A 19,233-nucleotide genomic window follows, 5' to 3' on the forward strand; every position below is an offset into this window, starting at 1 on the left:
GAATCTAGTTGTCTTAAACCACTTCTGTTTATATTCTGAATAAATAGAGCTTTGACTCTTATAACTGTGTTACATATTACCCCTTTCCTTTTCTATCTGCTTCCAGGACACCTTATTTATTCTTATAGCCACTTAGTTTTACATATTAAATGGGCATCTTTTAAAAGTTTCAGGTCTATCAGAAGTAATTCAACTTTATACCTTTCTCACCCTAACCTTTCTTTTTTTTTTTTTTCCCTTTACTTTGCAGCCTGATCTCATACTAATCTGAATACTCTAGACTTTAGGTAAACTGTTAATTAATCAACTTTCAGATACATCCCAGGCTTTTCCCATTTCTATGGTCAGATTGTTCCCTTTCCTTGTAATATCCTTCTCCCTTGACCCCATTATTTCTTTCTTTTGATAATTAATCCATCTTTAACATTCAAAATAAATTGTAAATGTTTATGAAAACCTCCTGCAACCTGAATAGTTAGAAGAATTTCTATCATTCGATTTCATAATCTTTTATAGTCTTCAAATGTATTCATTATATTTCTAATTTAGATTATATTTTTGAATATTTTTTACTCCAATATTATATAGTAAATTCTTTAAGATGAACATGATATTATATATCTCTGTAATCTTTCTGGTGCATTAGAATAATATGTAGATATAGACAATTAAAACATTTTTTTGAAAGGATAGGGAAAATATTTTTCATATGGATGAGATTTTAGAATTTAAGTTCTAGAAATTGGTTAATTATTTAAGGCATCAATATTGAAGACAAGTTGCTAATTAATTATTGCTAAATAATTAATAATGTCCATTTTACCTATCCATTTCTAAATGATTTATGATGTAATTTGCCAGTAGATTTCTTGATCCCATTAGAAGTTAAAAGGTATTTATGGACTAAAATATAATCCTTCCTTTTAGATCCACTTCACAACTTTTCTTATTCTACTTCACAGTTTTGATAAAACAGATTTATTCCAGTCACCATTAGAATTATTCTAATATCCCTTCTAAATCTCATGCTGGCAATACCGAGTAATATAATTAAGAAGTTATTTTCATACTCTAAGCCATTACAGTTCCTAATGTCTTGGAGTTGAAATACTCATACTAAGTTCCTTTTGCCTGACTTATTTGATAAGTATCTATTTTTTGAATTATTTGATAATCTCAGAATTGGAAATCAATAAGAATTCAGGATAAATTTTAAAGTAACTATTAACTAAATGCTAGAGCAGGTAAGTGATGAATAAAAGAGAGATAATTTAATAGTTATTAAGGGATAATGTGAGGGATAACACAAAGAAGGGAACTCTCCATAGATGACCGCATATGGTTTTAACTTACAGATGTTTATTTAATAAATCTCTTCCTCCCACAAAAACCAATATGTTAGGTAGTAGAAAGCTGTCTATAGACTTTTAAAATATCTAGATGATTAGCAAAATCATTTGCTTTTGAAATTATTGCTAAACATCTATTTCTATTTATTCCATATAATTTGCTTATATTTCAGTGAAGTCTATTGCAAATGAAACTATTGATATTTTTATATTTCATTAAGTTATTCAGAAAACACATCATATAAAACTCTAGTAAGAGTTTTAGAAGAGAGTTTAGAAGTGAATAGGTAAAATATATAATAAATAACATAATAGAATAATAAAGTCAACAATATCAGGCGCCTTCCATTCCATGCTGTCTTTCATAGACTGTGTAGCAATTGCATTGCAGAAAGACATCAAAAAGCTTCAAGTTTTCCCTGTTGCTTTTATACCTTTCAAACTGTTTACCCTAACATTTATTCACAAAAAGTAAAACATCTCAGTGGATGAATATCAAGTTCTTTTATGTAACAAAGGGATTCAGAGTTGTAGGCTGCTATCTCCAGAGTCTGCCTCATAGTCGATACATTTTAATTTTTCGAGTTTTCATAACTCTGCTTTGTAATCATTATTGTGAGAGTGCTCCCAAACTGTTGTACCTATATCCCCAGTTCTTATTTTTTATGACAAGACACCCTTTAATTGCATCTCTGTTCTTAACATATCACAGAAATCTGAATGGAATTTCCCCATAAACCAAAAGTACCTAGTTGCCTTAATCCCTTCAACTCTGCCAGAGGAAAAAAAGGTAGCTTTCTTTTCAGAGTGGTAACTTCCCTTTTTTTATTATCTTCTCAGAAATAGCTGGATATAATTGAAACAAACAAGACACACACACACACTCACACGCGCACACACACACTCACACCCGCACATACAGAAAGTGCATAGACTTTGAAGGAAGATACCTTTTGGTTAAATGTAAAAAAAAAAAAAAAAAAAAATCTACAAATTAGAAGGTTTTCTTTTTTTATTTGAACCAGACCTATAATCTTATTAAGGGAATTTCCAAAGAGGAAACTACTTCTATAATGCAAATTGATAAATCTCAAGACTGGAGCACTAAGGGTTTAATTTAGATGACTTACACAGCCCAAACACATCCAAAATCAACCGTTTTCCTATCTCTGAAAGCCGTTCTTTATCTCTATGTCAACTTAAACTACCAGGTAAAATTCTGACTTACAATCTTAGGACTATGGAAGCAGGTTATTATTGTAAGGAGAGTATTACAATCCCAATTCTGTACCTTACTTACCTGAGTGATTTTTTAATAAGTTGCTTTTTGTTTCTAAATCTGAGTTCCTCCAATTGTAAAATGAAGTGTTGAAATAAATAATCTCTATGAGGAATTGTTTAGGGAAATAGCCTGCCCAGTTTAAAAAGAAAAAAAAAAAAAAAAAAAAAACACCACTGGCTGGAATAAGAAAATGTGGATTCAAATCTTGCTTCTGATGTTTATTGCCTCTATGACTTGATAAAAATGCTTCTATTTGCCTTATGTTTTTCATCTCTAAAATGAAAGTTTTTACCTCTGTAATTCTAGATTTCTTGCTGTACTTTACTGGTATCTAAGAGTAGAGATAACTATATATGAAAGTTCATATATATTATATATATATATATAAAACACAATCCTAATTAGCCACTGTTTCAATCCAGATAACCGAGCCATAGGCTCGGTTATCTGGATTGAAACAGTGGCTAATTAGGATTTTGTATAAGCTAATTCTTGACTGCTAGTACCTAATCACCACTACCTAGTGGTTGAAGTAGTGATTCATAACACAGCCTCTGGCACCTGGCTATGATCATTTCAGAATCTTTATACCATAGTCAACCATGTTAAGGTTATATAGACTGAGAACCTGAGTCTATAAGTTCTAAAGGAACTGGGGGATAAGGATGAATGTTTCTAGTTATCCATTTCTCCAGGAATTTTCATCAACTCTCAAAATGAGATAGGGTGACTCCAGGCATTTTTAAGATGCACAGAGAACCCACAAGAAAACCCTTTTCTCTTTCATGATTTAGTTCTAGATTTCTCAGGACAGCTTTAAGCTTTTGGAAGATAATTAAAGCTAAATATGAAGCATAATAATGGGCAATTTACCAGCTCTTGGTGGGTAGCAAGAAGTACCTAAAGGAATTTGACTTTAGTGTCTTATCATATACACAAACATTAATCTATATATTCTCAATTTGAATGAAATAAAATAAACCCATATAAAATGTATTGCCAAATGCATTTCTGAATTTTATTCTTGGGGGAAGAAGAGAGAAAATATGTCTGTTTATGGAGAATGAAGTGTAAATTTTTAAGTGGAGGGAGAGAGAAGGAAGGACAAAAATGAAGAATAAATCTAGGTGTGGAGGAAAGTTTAAAATAAAATAGAAAAGGGAGCTTGGACACAGAAAAGGTTCCTGGGGAATGTGGCATGATTATGCCTGTTTGGGGAAATGGAACACTTCAACCTTTCTTGCTGAGAAAAATTGCATGCTCTCTAATTGCAATACTCTTTCAATAGAGTGTCATACATTTTAGTTCCTAGATTCAGAGAAGTATTATTCTCTCCTGTAACTTCTTATCAATGGAAGAGGAAACTCAATTGATAATTTCTAGCTGATATTGTCCTTTGCCAATTGTGGGCAAAAAAATTTATTGAGTTTTGCCAAGCTTTAAAGAGACAAAGATCCTTGCTAGTTTTAGTAAAGAAGTACAAAGCAGGGCATATGGCCCTACCCAGATGAGTAAGAAAGCTTGGCAATAAAACTATCAAGTCTCAATTCAGATTTCAGAGTCATTTTTTTTCATTCTGAGAATTCAGGGTTTTATGCTAGCATGAATTGGGGGTCCAAAATGCAATGAGATTCTCAGTTAATTAGAGAAATCGGTATTTTGTTAATTATATTTAAAGATGTTTTTATAAATTATTATATGCTTTCATTGAAGTAGGAAAGTGTTTTAAAATTATTTTACTTTTAGATCAATTGTCCCCAAACTATCCAAACTCATAACCATATTCATAGGCTGTTAGAATGCCTGTGAATAGAAAGTACTTAATAAATGTTTCTCTATTTGACCTATTGGCTTCCCCATTTTATCTCACCTCCCTCCTTTCTAGTAACCTCTTTCTATTCTTCTTCCACAAATTCCTTTATTTAGATTTTTAAAAAATAATTTATCTGTACCTATGATTTCATTGGTATATAGAAAATTCCCCACAGTTGGATAACTCACAGATGGGAATTCATTTTAGAAGATTTTCTGAATTGCTGAAAGGTTTAGTGACTTCTCTTCCTTTACAAAGTTGGTAAATATCAGAAGCACAGGGACAGCATTTGAAACAAAGTATTCCGATCTTTGAGACAATTGGATAGTGCAGTGAGTAGAGTGCTAAACCTGGAGTGAAAAAGACCTGATTTCAAATGTGATCTTGGAAATTTACAAGCTATATGATGTATGACCCAAGGCAAGTTACTTAACACTGTCGGCCTCAGTTTATCATCTGTAAAATAAGCTGGAAAAGTAAATAGAAAACTATTCTAGTGTCTTTGCCAAGAATACCCTAAATAGAGTTACAAAGAATCCAACATGATTGGAATAACTGAAAAACAATTTCCTGACTTCAGGCTAAGCCTTGAAAGGTACGATAATCTTCCTCCTCCTCCTCTTCATCAACATCAGCATTATGAGCATCATTTGAGTATGTGGTTAGGACTGAAAAAGTAGAATTCAATGACACTAAGAAACTCTTAAGAAACAGTTTGAGAATAGTGTTTAAATTTTTCTTCCCTCACAATGGATCTAGTCCAGAAGTTGTTGATTGAGAGGCACTCATTTTTAGGTCCTTCTGATGTAATGACTTGCATTATATCTAAATGCTTGGCCCAAGTATCATCTGGCATAATAAAGTCAATTTGCTTTTTTAGGATAAGAGAAAACATAGTCTTTGCACAGAGCTATTTTCTTTTGTCAGATCTGTCTCTTTTCATGCCCTCCATCTACTTGAACAATAGTCACAACAATTCTTTAGTATGATGAGCCAACAACAAAGAATACAGTCAGCCATTTAAAAATTCCCATTTTATCTTTATAAGTAGTTCCATCATGAATCAATGTTGTGTAGAACATTTTAGGAAAAATAAAAGCTACAGTGTTAGAAAAGTTTGTCTGGGAATGGGTATCTGACTACTGTAGAACTTATAATAAATAAATTCTATGGGGCACTTTTGTAGACATCATTGACTTTTAACATTTTATTCAGGAGGACAACAAATTTAGATATGGAAAAATACTAATCAATACAATTTCACTACCACTGAAACAGCACAATGTATATAGTCAAAAACAAGTTCCTTTTCTATAACAGAAACATTTTAGCAGCAAAATAATAAATGTTGTTTATTTTAACCTGTATTCATCTTTTCAGGAGAATTTCTACAAAATATGAAGTTGAATAGAGTTTATTTTAGACCAAAAGCATACCTCTCCTTAATCTAGTACATAATGGCCTATTTCTTTTATTTAGAGTTCAAGTTTTGTCAGGCTCAGAATCTGGGAAATGTGACAAGCTGGATTCAGGACTCCATTTTGCTTTGAAAACATTCAGACAGAAAAAATGAAACAATTTGTGTGTTTTTTTCCTTGTCTTTCAATGGTGGTTTTAGAGAAGAAACCCATGACTGAATTGTCATAAGCCTTCTCTATTTTTCCTTTACATGAGAGAGACATGGGAGAAAAACACATAGGATAGAATGGAGGAGATGGGACTAGAGGTGAAAAAGAATATGATGAAAAAGACTCAGAGGAAAAGCAATCACATGAACATAGGATTAGAACTGAAAGCCCTTAGAAGTAATCTAGTCATCTCTGCATATGGATGAGGAAAGTAAGATGCAGACAGACATGCAAGGTCACAGAAGAAGCAAATGGCAAAACTAGAATTCACAGTAGGCATGAGTTTTGAAACAATATCTTTTGATTCCCAATCCAATGTCCTTTTTTGATGCACACAGCTTTGATAGAACTTCAGATCGTAAATTCATGAAAAAACAGTAATTTATCATTTTCATTCTACTTTGGTTTACATAAACTACAATCATATTGAAGGCAAAAAAAAAAACTCCTATCATAGGCTGAGAATTTTTTTGCTTTTTAACTTAATACAAAATTTATAACAATAACAAAAAAAGTTATTTGATGTCTCAATCCTTCAGTGTAACTCATTGATATGGGTACTCCCTCCAAAAATGCAAGTCACAACTTAATTAGATCTGCTGGGATAGTTATGCCAGATTTTGTTAATCATGTCCCTTAATAAATCCATCACAGGGGGCTTTCATATTATGAGGGGTTCCTTCTTGAAGTTCTCTTGACTTTCATACATAACAATGGTGTAATGGAGATAATATATATAAAAGACTTTGTAAAATTTAAAATTCCTATTTACATAGGTATATCTGTGTACATGTGTGTTGTTAATTATTGTCACCTCTTGTTGTTTCTGTGACTGATCCTTCTTTTTTTCTCTCATTTTCCTATTAAGATAGTATGTACGATTTACTAAATAGTTCCTCATTCTAATTTAGTAAAGAATAAAGATAGATTGTATGGAAGAGAATATGAATTTCTCATCATAAATTGATCAAACACAAAAGCCAAGGGAAAAAATCATGAGTTATGTTTTTTTAATTAGGTTTTTGATGGAAAAGATAGTGCCTCTAGACCTCTGGGAGCCTTCTCTAAAAATGAGCTGATGGGATTGATCCTTAATAGCACATCTAACCACTTGTGGATGGAATTCAATACAAATGGATCAGACACTGACCAAGGATTTCAGCTAACTTATACAAGTAAGTGGCATATGTTGAATATTTCTTAATTATTTCATCTTAATGGCCTATACCTATGCTGGTTAGTTGGAAAGATTTTTTAAAAAATAAAAAATAATTTGTTCTTGGTCTCTACCATGTTTTAGATTGCAAATTTATTCTGTACTCAGCTGGATGGGCAGTGAGTTTAACATATTCATAGAAACATATATTTTGGACATTCATACACTAGGGAAGTACTAATGCATTAGGAAAAGAATGTCTTATACAGAAAAGAGAAACTAAACAAACAGCCTATGAGTTTGATTATATTGAAAAATGCTTGTTCAACAACAAGGTTATGTGATGGACTTGGCTCTTTTCAACAAGTAGGTAATTCAGGCCAATTCCATAGACTTATGATGTCCTTTGCATCCTACAGCATCCAGAGAGAGGACTATGGGGACTGGATATGGATCACAATATAGTATTTTTAACTTCTTTGTTATTGTTTTTTGCTTGCTTTTTTTTTTCTTTCTTATGTTTTCCCCTTTTGATCTGATTTTTCTTGTGCAGCATGATAAATGTGGAAATATGTTTAGAAGAATTGCACATATTTAGTCTATATTGGATTACTTGCTGTCTAGGGGTGAGAGGTAGGAAAAAGAAAGAGAGAAAAAACAAGTTTTTGCAAGGGTGAATGTTAAAAATTATCTTTTTATGTATTTTGAAAAATAAAAAATGCTATTATTATTTTTAAAAAAGAGAAAAATGCTTACAAATATTATAGATTGATAAGAGCTTTTTAGAAGCTAAGAGCTTTGGAATAAATGTCTGATATCGGCAATAAAAATCAAAATGTCATTCCAAATTAAAAAAAAAGAATATGAAAAATCAGATTTAGAAAAAAAAAAAAAAAAAAAAAACAACCACCACCATCTTTGGACAGTAATAGTATTTACAACTTTTTTTTTTCCCTACAAAGGGTAGCTCTGTCAGACTTTTTAGATATTACTCATGGATGATTAATTTACAGGACAGTATTCAATTGTTTCATTGAAATATTCAGATGTTTCAAATACTTAAGTAAGCTTAATATTATATTGATATTATAAAGCAATATAAATATATGTATATATAATTATTTTGAAATTTGTTTGATGAATAATAAAATATTAGAATTAGAATTCTAATATCTTTTTTACAAACAAGGAACATGAAATTCACTTGGATTGAGTAATCTTCCTTTGTGAAATCTCTCTGCCTCAAGCAGTCTCTGGAAACATCTCCTGAGTCATTTGCCAAAAATAAGGCCTAGGAAAGCTCAAATCCCCTAAGGTATTTGTCCAAAATAAGGAATGGGATTTCTTTGTGTGTATATGGAGAAGAATGACTGAGAAGCTATTATGACCAAAGGAGATCCTAAATGCCCACCAGACTCCTTAACTATATTTTTAAGCTCACTTTAACCTAGAGGAAAAAAACAAACAAACAAGTGTGGCTGGCTTTTTCTCTGCTTTGGAAAAGTTTCTAAAATATGATAGTTGACAAGATATATTTCATATAATGCAGAAGCTCCTCGTTGAGACAGAATCCTCATAATTTATACTAAGATCCTTGTTTTTCTGTTTCTTTTAAAGTATATTGGTATGCTGTGTCACCCATGACCTTCTTTTCAATGGTTTCCCCTCACAACAATGACACACATTAGATTAGTGTCAATATTATCTTTTTCTTGCTGGTATTAATAATAATATCTTAATCTTTTGAGTATTAATAATAATATAAAAGAAAATATGAATAAGCTTTAAGCAACAGGAAAACTGTATTTAACTAATGCCCTCTTAGATAATGAGAAGGGGGAGGCAGGTTTCAGATTGTCAGTTACCTATTTTTTTAAATGGAAAGTCAACAACAACTTGTAGCTTAGAAATGAGACAGTAATAATCCATGGAAATCTAGCAATGGCCTCTCACCAGATCAAATTTCTATCTCTCAGTTTTTAATCTGTCTCTGATACTTGAACACTCATTCCAAACCAAAAAAAAAAAAAAAAAAAAAAAAATTGACCACTTACCTACCACATACAAATCTCATTAAACTTATATATATATACTCATTTTTGACTATTCCTCAGAATTTTCCTTTCCTCTTCTTTACCAGATGAGGTAAAAGTCATTGTTGGGGTTTTTTTTTGTGTGTGTTTTTTCCTGAGGGTAGTTGCATTTTTCATTATTTCTAGTGGGTCACTTACTTCAACCCACATAAAATGGTCTCCATATGCCTAACAACATATGTATATACAAAATACAAGGGGGAACACTACTAATTAATGGAAGGTTATGATTTGAAAGCTGAATTTGAAATGACCCTTCAATGAAAGTGAAGAATCTAAGAAGTACAGATTAGGAGGTAGGGAATTGCAAGTATCACAAAACCAGTACAAAAGTACTTGTTAGCTTGACCTTACCTTGATAAACTAGGTAAAGTAAATTGATAGCACAAATATCGAGAGTGGGGGAGAGGGATGTATCTGTAACAAGAAAATCATTGCACTAAATGAGAATTTATTAGTATTTATTAAACAATAATAAATATTTATTAAAGTGATACAAGATGTTTTTAGTGCCAAGAACTCCTGATTCAAGTCCTGCATCAGACACATTTAAAAATTGTATGATTGTTCAAGTCATATAACTTACCTAAGCCACTGTATTGTCATTTGTAAAAATCACATCTCAGTGAGGTAATTCCAGGTATGGCAAAGCCAGTACAAAAGTATTTGATAGCCTAATGTTACCTTAATAAAAAAGTAAATTAACACCATAAATACTGGGAGTGAGGGAGAGGGCAGTATCTGTGACAAGAAAATCATTGCACTAAATGAGAATTTATTAGTATTTATTATACAACAATAAATATGTATTAAAGTGATATAAAATATAATGGATAGAATGATATTTTTCATGTCAAGAACTATTAATTCAAGTCCTGCATCAGACACACTTAATAACCGTGTGATTGTGTAAGTCATCTAACCTCCCTGAGCCTTTGTATTCTCATTTGTAAAATCACATCTCAGAGATCTGAAGTACAGAACATCATCATTCAACCCCTGTTCTCTATCCTCCACTACTCATTTTTATGCCTATTTTCCTCAACCTTTTCATACCAAAGTCCCAATCAAACACTACCTCTTCCTTTCATTTTCCTCTCCTGCTCTCTCCAGCTTCTAGCCCACACAACATTCTTGACCACTCATTCCAGTACTGACTGTACTTTTAACTCATTCCTCTTGTCTCACTGGTTGAGGCAAGGGAGTTGGAACCCACTTATTTTCCATTACTGTTTCCCACTCCATACCTATTTAGTTAGTAACTTCTCTTCTTCTGAGATCCTTATCATCCACATCTTTCACTCAATCAAAATAGTGACAGCTATTGTCTACCAGCATACAGGTTGCTTCTCTCCCTTCTTCAATAGATTTAATATCTTTCTCACAATATTTCTGGAATACTCCTTTTCAATTTTGCCTACTGACTTCCAAAGCTTCCTTTAACTCCGAAATAAAATTCCATCTTCTAAAGGAAGGTTTTCCAAATCCTCTTAATTTTAGTGTCTTCATTAGGTTAACTATTTCCTATTTAAGCTGTATATTCCTTGTTTCTATGCATTTGTTTTCTTGTATTCTCACCCATTAGATTGTTATTTCCTTGAAGATATGGATTGTCTTTTGCCTCTTTTTGTAAATCAAATGTTTAGCATAATACCTAATACATAGTAGGTACTTAATATGGATTTACTAACTTCTGAGTAATAATTGTACATACCTCACAAGTTTGCTGTGGCAAGGAAATGTTATATTTTCTAAAAAATACAAATTTTAAAATTTTAAAAACTATGTGAATATCAGTTGTCATTTTAATCTGCTTTGGGCTAAACCCTTTGAGGGTTATAGCCAAACTTCAGAGATATATGTCTACTTTATGTGGGCCTTTCAAAGGTTGTTTATAATTTTTAGTGATTCAAAAATTATACAAATATCATATAAAATACTCAGCTTCTTACTTAGGGAGCTGATTCTTGGGCGGCAGACAGTCTATTTCATATCCATCATATCATATACATTTCAGCCTTTTTGATCTTGGCAGTTTTTGAAACAATGTTTACTCACTGTTATCTTCTTCGAAAAACCAATATTACTTCCTCATTACGATCAGTTATTGGAGGAGAGTTCTAGTAGGGGAATCCACTGTAAGGATACTGGAGAAATATAGCATAACATTTCATATTATTATTGAAAAATAGTGTTTTCCAAAAGATACAGGACTGGATCTAGTTAAGAAAATATGAGTTCAAGTCTTGTTCATGGTCAATCCAATGTGTTGGGGGTCTTTATCTTGTTCTCCTGACATTGAATGTATAATAATTAATGTTGTTTTTCCTTCATCCTCAAAGAGGATCATGACATCAGGAAAGTGATGCCATGACATGTAAATTAATTGGATTTAAGGGAGGGTTGTGCAAAGTCATCTGCTTCATTTTCTTCTCCAGAGCTATTTGGATCCAGAAGCCAGGTATAGATCAGAAGGACTGGAGATGGCCCTGCATGAAATGAGAGACTTTGGCCTTTTTTTAAGCCAAGGTCTTTACTGAGGCCTCACCCATTCAGTGATTTAGGCTAGGTAACAACTGAAGTAAAGAATCTTTCACCTAATCCTAATCCAAATTCACCTGATCAAAAAACAAAACAATAACAACAACAAAAAAACAAAATCCAAAACACTTAAATAAATACAAAAAAGTAAATCTGGGAGGAGAAGACCTTAAGGCTTTCTGGTCATTAATTAGCTATTTAACTTTGGCTAAATATTTTCTCTAAGTATCAATTACATTATCTTTGAATAAAAGAATTGGAATTTTTGTTCTCTAAAATAATTTCTAGTTCTAACATTTGGTGAGAGTTAATATTATTAGGAACCCTGTTTCATTATTCATCAGGGGTCAGGGATGGCAAGAGTAATGACGTGTATGTATTTATTTACCTTTTCTCAAATAATAACTATTAAAGCTATTTTCATCTTTATATGGAAATATATAATAAATTAACAAATGCCTAAATTTGCCTAATAAAAAGTTGATAAATTATGGAATTTAATCATTTATTAAGTACCTCAAACTTGCAAAGTAGACACAAAGTACTTTTAATTCAAAACATAGGACCTTCCCTCAAAGAACTTATGTTCTGTTGGGAGATATAATGTGTAAACTGATAAGTAGCTACCCAATAATTTGAGAAAGGAGAACACAATAACAGCTAGCAAGATTAGGAAAGGTACATATGAAAAAAATAAGGAATTCCAGGAGGAACAAGGGCATCTCAGAATTGTCATGCTAAGAATTTATGGAAAGGCAAAAATACAAGTAAGAAAGAAAGGATGAGAATAAGTGGGACAGTTTGATTTGGAACATAAAATGTGTGAAAAGAAATATGAAATAAACCTGGAACAGGAAAGCTAGACGCAGAATACAAAGGGTTTTAAATGCCCCACTGAAAAGCTTGTATTTCATCCTAAAAGGACTGCACAGTCTTGGGACATGTCTGACATCATCAGATGTTTTATAGAAAGATTATTTTTGCAGCATTGTTGAGGATGTATTGCTAGAATATGGAAATACAGGTTGTTGCCATAGCCATGCAAAGAAGTGATAGTGATCATATGAGTAGAGAAATTGGATTAATGGAATACATGTTGCAGAAAAAGACTCTAAGATTTGGAACCTAATTGGATATCAACTTATATCTCTTTATTACATAATGAATATTTTAAATAAGAATAATTGGATTAGGAATTGATCTCTCTAGGCATCTTAACAGTACTTGGGGGTAGATTAATTGCTTAGAGTTTAAAAAGTGAACAACACACACGTTGCTATAGAAGCTTTTCCCACGAAGTTGTCCATCTTATGAACTATTTCTTCAATGCCTTAGTGCATCTATGATCCTGTTGATTTCAGAAACACTACAGAGAACTTGACAGCATCTCTATACAAATACATCAAATAAAAATTGTTTTATCCACATGGGGTTGTCTATTTCTGCCTCTAAAATTAAGCATCCACTGATGGTCTGTGATGGTTAGGATGCTTTCATTTTGTTTTACATTAGAAGAGTTTAGGGAATGGGGTAGGTGGAACAGGGGAAGGGGACTCTCTGATTGACAACTTATTTCATAGCAGTTTACAGTAGCTTGGATAGAGAAGAAAATTAAAGCTTAGATGAATGAATTTTCTACTGCTGCTTTCTTGCTTTCATTAATATGTTGATGTACTTCAAATCATATCAGTATTAAAATCCTTATTGTAAATAGAAAAGTCTGGATATTAAGTCTAATATTTAATGAATTATTTTAAACATATTCTAGACACTGATACTGTCATACTTTAAAACAAAAGAAATGGTGTGAGCATTAAATTTGCACAGAGCTAAAGAATATCAGTTCTCTCAAAATGATCTTTAAGATGAAAAGGGTGGTGAGTGAGAAGATATAATTTTTGATTCCTTGCAATCATGGAGAAGAGATAATACTGCCAAAAATAGAACAATATTTTCTCTTTTTCTTCTTCAAATACGTTAGGAGTTTTGCTGTATCTTTCTAATAAGGATTCTTCTGGTTCTTTAAGTAGAGAGACTGTATAAATATGGATACTATAATATGTTCATTTTACAATTAATTACATTCTTATCTTTGACAGTTTGATTTTTGAGGCCCTAGAATATCCATAGCAGAGTTCTCTCTGGTACTTTCTAGAAACTGGTTTTATCTTCAAGGCATTTTCCCAAACTATCAAGGATTTGATTTGTAACATTCCCTATATGGAAGAAAAGAGGCAGCATGCATAAAAGTTTGGGGATTTGGAATCAGGAAGTCCTGAATTCAAGGATTGTTTTTTCAGCCTTTGTTTGATGAATGACTATAATGTAAGCTTTTGGTGCCTCTTAGAAAATAAGGTTTTATGTTTTAGAGGAGGTGATTGAATTGCTGAGCATGTTTGAAGGTAGTTTTTTGTTTGTTTTATTTTGGTTTTCATGCAAGTAGGAATTCCCTACTGAGAAGAAGATCCACAAGATTTGACCATAACAACAATGAAATAGATTGAATCAAACAAAGGATAGTTTGTGTCTTGTCTGATTCAGAACATTTCCACTTTTATGTTATATCAGATTTAGGGTAAGCCCTTCATTTGCTGTATGGACATGGGATACAATAGTAAACAGGTAAGTTTCTAGGTAGCACAGGGACTAGAGCCCTGTACCTGGAATTAGGAAGACTCAAATTCAAATCCAGTTTTGAGGCTGACTAGCTATGTGACTCTGGGCAAGACACTTGATTAACCCTGTTTCCTCATCTTTAAAATGAGTAGGAGAAAGAAATGGTGAACCATGCCAAAGAAACCCCAAATAGGATTATGAAAGGTCAGATGTGACTGAAAAACAAAAAAAGCACATGTAATTATTTGAGAAGAGAGTACCAACTTGGGGAAAAGATGGAATGTGGGCTGTCCCTAGAAAAAAACTGGGGACGTTCAAAAGCAGAGTAAAGTAAGAGAACATTCCAGGGACAAACAATAGTCTGACCAAAACACAAAGGTAAATGATAGGCAGGCTGAAGAAATGTGTCTGGAACATAAGTTTTTGAAAAGGAATAGTGGAAAATAAATCTAGAAAGATAGATTATCTAAATTGTCATCGCTTGCTTAAGGAATTTTTATTTTATCCTAAAACAATAGAAATTATTTTAGTTTCTTGAACAAAAAAATGACCCAGAGGATTTAAGAAGATTTTTTTTTTTAATTGGGTAGGGTGAATTGGAGAGAAGAGTCACAGAAAACAATAGGAGGTATTAGAGAGTAAATTTTGACATTTATATTAGCACTGAACAAACCAGAATCATTTTTATTTCACTAAAAATTAGGGTGCTATATATACACAGGATGTTGTTTCAAATTTTCCTCATATGATATTATTATTTTCCATTAATTAATAAAATTCATGAAGCAATTTTATTCTATTTTAATGACTATTATGTTTATTATTTTAAAATTAATTTCCCTTCTGTTTTTAGACAAAATAAAATCATTTTATAAATATTTTGTAACAACAGCATTTTTTTTTCTTGACTTCTTTCTTTATAGGAATTTACAAGATTCTTTTTAGGAACTCTTTAAATAGTTCTTCATTTTGCTTTTAGTCACAAGTCTTTTAAAAGTAATTCTCACATAGTTAAGGAGGTTTTGTTTAAAATAAAAAGTGAAGTTTGACTATTTTGTTTAAAAATGCACACACTTGTATTTTTCCTGATTGTTTAAACTCTTTCTGAAAAGCTTTCAGTTTATAATCATTCAGAGACATATCAGCAAAAGTAAAAGAAAGATGAAACAAAACCATTATTTAGAGCATCAGCAGGATATATATTTGTATGTATAAGAAAATGTGCAGCACCTATCTGGTTTCATTTTTACTTGCTACTCCCTTTTCCCAACCCTAATTAAAAACTCACTTGCTGAGGCTCCTGCCTGTGGTAAAGCAAGGATGGTACCACCTCTGGCATCCCCTTAGTTGGACTTGCCTGCTCTTTGCTCTCACCAGCAACAAGACTTAGTTTCTTCCAGCAGAGAATTGTTAGTCTAATGCATGACATACATGGCTTGAATTAATTTGTCAAAGTGCTTAACTTTAGAAGTTACCTTCTGTTTAAAAAAAAAAAAAAAAGGGACAATTTTGCTGCAATCCATGAAGAACCATGGTAAATATTGCTCTTTTAAAATCCTGTTTATATAATAACTATAATATTTACACAACTTTAAGATGCTTTTGCAATGTCAACCCTATGATATAAGGGATGAGATTATTAATCATTTTTACAGATAAAGAAGCTGAGGCTTATAAAGATTAATTATTTCCAATCAATCATACATCCATTAAGGTGAGAACTAGGAATTGATTCTCAATGTAGATTGAGCTTTTTTTTTTTTTTCCATAGTAAATGTTTTAGCCCTTCATCATCTATAGTCTGAATATTACAATAGCTTCTAACTGGTATCTCTGCTTCAGGTCTCTCCTATGTTCTAAGGCAACCATATACACACACCCAAATATACATACACACACATTCATATATTCTATATCAAATTGCTTATTGCATTTGGGAGGAAGAGGGAAAGGAAGGAAGAGAAGGAAGGGGAAAATTTGAAAAACAATTTTTAAATGAATGTTAAATGTTAGCTTTACATGTACTTGGAAAAAATGAAATATTATTTAAAAAGACATTTAATGAAATAACATAACAATACAAGTGATAGATTATTCCTTTTTGTAAACATTGAGCTTGTTCTCATGATGATACACACACAATTTCAATTAGAAAGAATGGATTCACATAAGAGGTGCTAAAATAAAAATCCCTGTGAATTGCTAAAACAGAAGAAATCTAGGGTTCAAAAGGGAGATTTGGAATGAGAGAGAGTCCAAAGATATTTTACAAAGGTAATTATTGCATTTATTTCCTGAGAAGAAGAAGCTTGCAAGCTGGAGCCATGAGACAGTATTCACATCTGTGTAGAGGGGAGTGGTAAAAGGTGAAGTATTTATACATGTCAGGTGCGAAGTGGGGGTCTAGGGAGAAGATATCTGTAAATACAGTAAATCAAAAAGCAGGATTGCTGCTTTTTAGATAAGTCAAAAATTAAGATGGCTGCTCCCCTTAGGTAAGTCAGAAAGCATGATATTTGCTTTTCTCTCTGTGAGGGTCAAGGCTGGTTTCAGCAGTTTCAGGCATCTCTGAGTTCAGCTAAATTTTATGTTACAAAGGTATGTCAATTAGCACTGGGCATCAAAAGTGCTCCTGACTGGCTTATTTTTGTGCTACTCCATGTTTGGCTTCCCTATGAAAAAAGAAAGCTCAAACTTGTTTGATCAGTTAGTCCAAGCATTACAGAGCTCATGTTCACAGAAGTGTGTGTATGTATGTATGTTTGTGTGTGTGTGTGTGTGTGTGTGTTCTTAAAACATTATTATCATTACTATATACAATGTGCTCTTGATTTTGCTCATTTCACTCATTTCATCCATCTACCCATGGTTTGCTAATTTCATTAAGCATATCATTTCTTAAAGCATAGAAATATTCCATAATTTTAGTGTATTTCTCTTTCCATTTTAACAAAAGAAAATTTGTTAATATAAAGATCAATGCAGATTATTCAGATCACGTAAAGGGGAGATCATTTTAGTGTCGGGTTATTTTAGTCTTGAGTGGAACACATACAGGAGGTTTCTATCCTTTAAAAAAATATTTCTTGGGAATTGCCATCCTCCTAAATTTTTGTTTTATATCTCCTTTTTTATTTTCAAATTTCTTTAAAAAATAGTCTGGGTTTAATCCTGTCCATTTGCTATTCATTAGTTCCTCAACTTTTCAGTCTCAAAAAAAAAATCTAGCTCCAAGTATATTTCTCTAACAACAAATTAATTGGGTTTCTGCTTCCTATCTAAACACTGAAATCTGTGGGCACAGTTGAATGTGACTTGGTAGCTCTTCCACATATAGCATTGCTTGCCCCTCCCCAAAAGCAACAAGTTATATAAAGTATATTTATTACAAAATTCATAAGGAATAGATGTGAACAGGTAGGAAGTAACAAAAGTCACAATACCAATAGAAGTCTCAATATTGTGAATGAAAATAGGAATTTGAATAAAGTCAATGTTTCATTTTGTGCCCTACTTCCCCTAGAATTTTGGCACAATTTTCTGTCATGGCTAATATGAATTGCAGGTCTGATGATAAAAAGGATAATTTACAAATAGGGCTTTAAATTGTAAAGAGTTTTATATGCATTGTCATTTGATCTTTATAAGTAAATGAAAGAGATTCTATTATCAACCCCTTTTAAAGAGGAAAACGCTGAAATGAAAATAGTTTAAGTGACTTGACTTTGGAATGTACAACTAATAAATATGTAAGGCAGCATTCAAACCAGGTTTTTCTAACTTCAAATTTATCCTCTTTTTGCACTATAACATTCTGCCTCTTCAATAGTAATATTGAATATCTCATAGGGTTATTGTGAATTCAAATCAGATAACACATAAAAATTTTTATATAGCATAAAAGATTACATAAATGTAAAATGCATTTGCAGCTGGTTTTTTCTGTGATATTCATCATTAATACCTATGTTGTAGTAGAAGTATCTTCCACTTGGAGTCAGGAGAGAACTGGTTTTGAATATCAGTACTGATTATGAGTTGCTATGTAACATTTACCAGTCACTCATTCTCTCCAAGTTTCAATTTCTTTATCTGTAAAATGGGAGTGAAAACGTTTATATTACTTATTTCTCAGGATTGCTCAGAGGAAAGAGTTTTTATACATTTTAAAATACTTATAAATATGAAATGCCATATGGCAAGTAGATAGTTTATTCAGAAATCAAGCCAGATGGAGGTGATTAAAACAGAAAGGAGTTTTATGGATCATTTATCCCATAGGAAATCATTTATATCTTTAAAATATGTGGAAAACTTTTCCCAAAGAGAAACTCCATTCCAAATAAAATTACAGATGAGATTGCCATGGTCAGTAAATTAATTAATTACTTTTTTTTTAACCATTGGGTAAAGAGACCATCCCTACTTCTCAATATCCTTTCTTAGCCAGTCAACAGGCTTCAATCAGTACCAATCAGGCTTATAGCCTTTCCAGGTTAGATGGAACCACCTGCTAGAGATTATGTTGTTTTAACCTTTATAAATTTGAGTTATCTCATTGCCATGATGAGACATAGTTCAGGATGTGTGGGACAGGGTAATACATCCCCTTTCCCAAGTTAATTAAACAGAGACATCTTCAAGTTCAAAGAGAAAGGATTTATTTAATCCCTGCAGGGAGAGGTCCAGACACCCACCCAGGAGCCATCCCAACTCCCACCATAACTTGTAGAACCTGACCAGCTTCCAGCTTCT

The 19,233-nt window shown here is 32.2% G+C and overlaps 1 protein-coding gene across 1 annotated transcript in view; it reads left to right on the forward strand.

Annotated features, from left to right (window-relative positions):
• CSMD1 (CUB and Sushi multiple domains 1) overlaps nucleotides 1-19,233 on the forward strand; it is a 2,716,069-nt gene that overhangs the window by 2,166,984 nt on the left and 529,852 nt on the right. The window contains exon 23 of the mRNA XM_051975995.1: nucleotides 7,091-7,247. Coding sequence (XP_051831955.1) covers nucleotides 7,091-7,247 — 157 coding nt within the window. The remainder of the gene's footprint in view (nucleotides 1-7,090; nucleotides 7,248-19,233) is intronic.

Source organism: Antechinus flavipes, chromosome 2, assembly GCF_016432865.1.
Source record: "Antechinus flavipes isolate AdamAnt ecotype Samford, QLD, Australia chromosome 2, AdamAnt_v2, whole genome shotgun sequence".
NCBI classification, from domain to species: domain Eukaryota; kingdom Metazoa; phylum Chordata; class Mammalia; order Dasyuromorphia; family Dasyuridae; genus Antechinus; species Antechinus flavipes.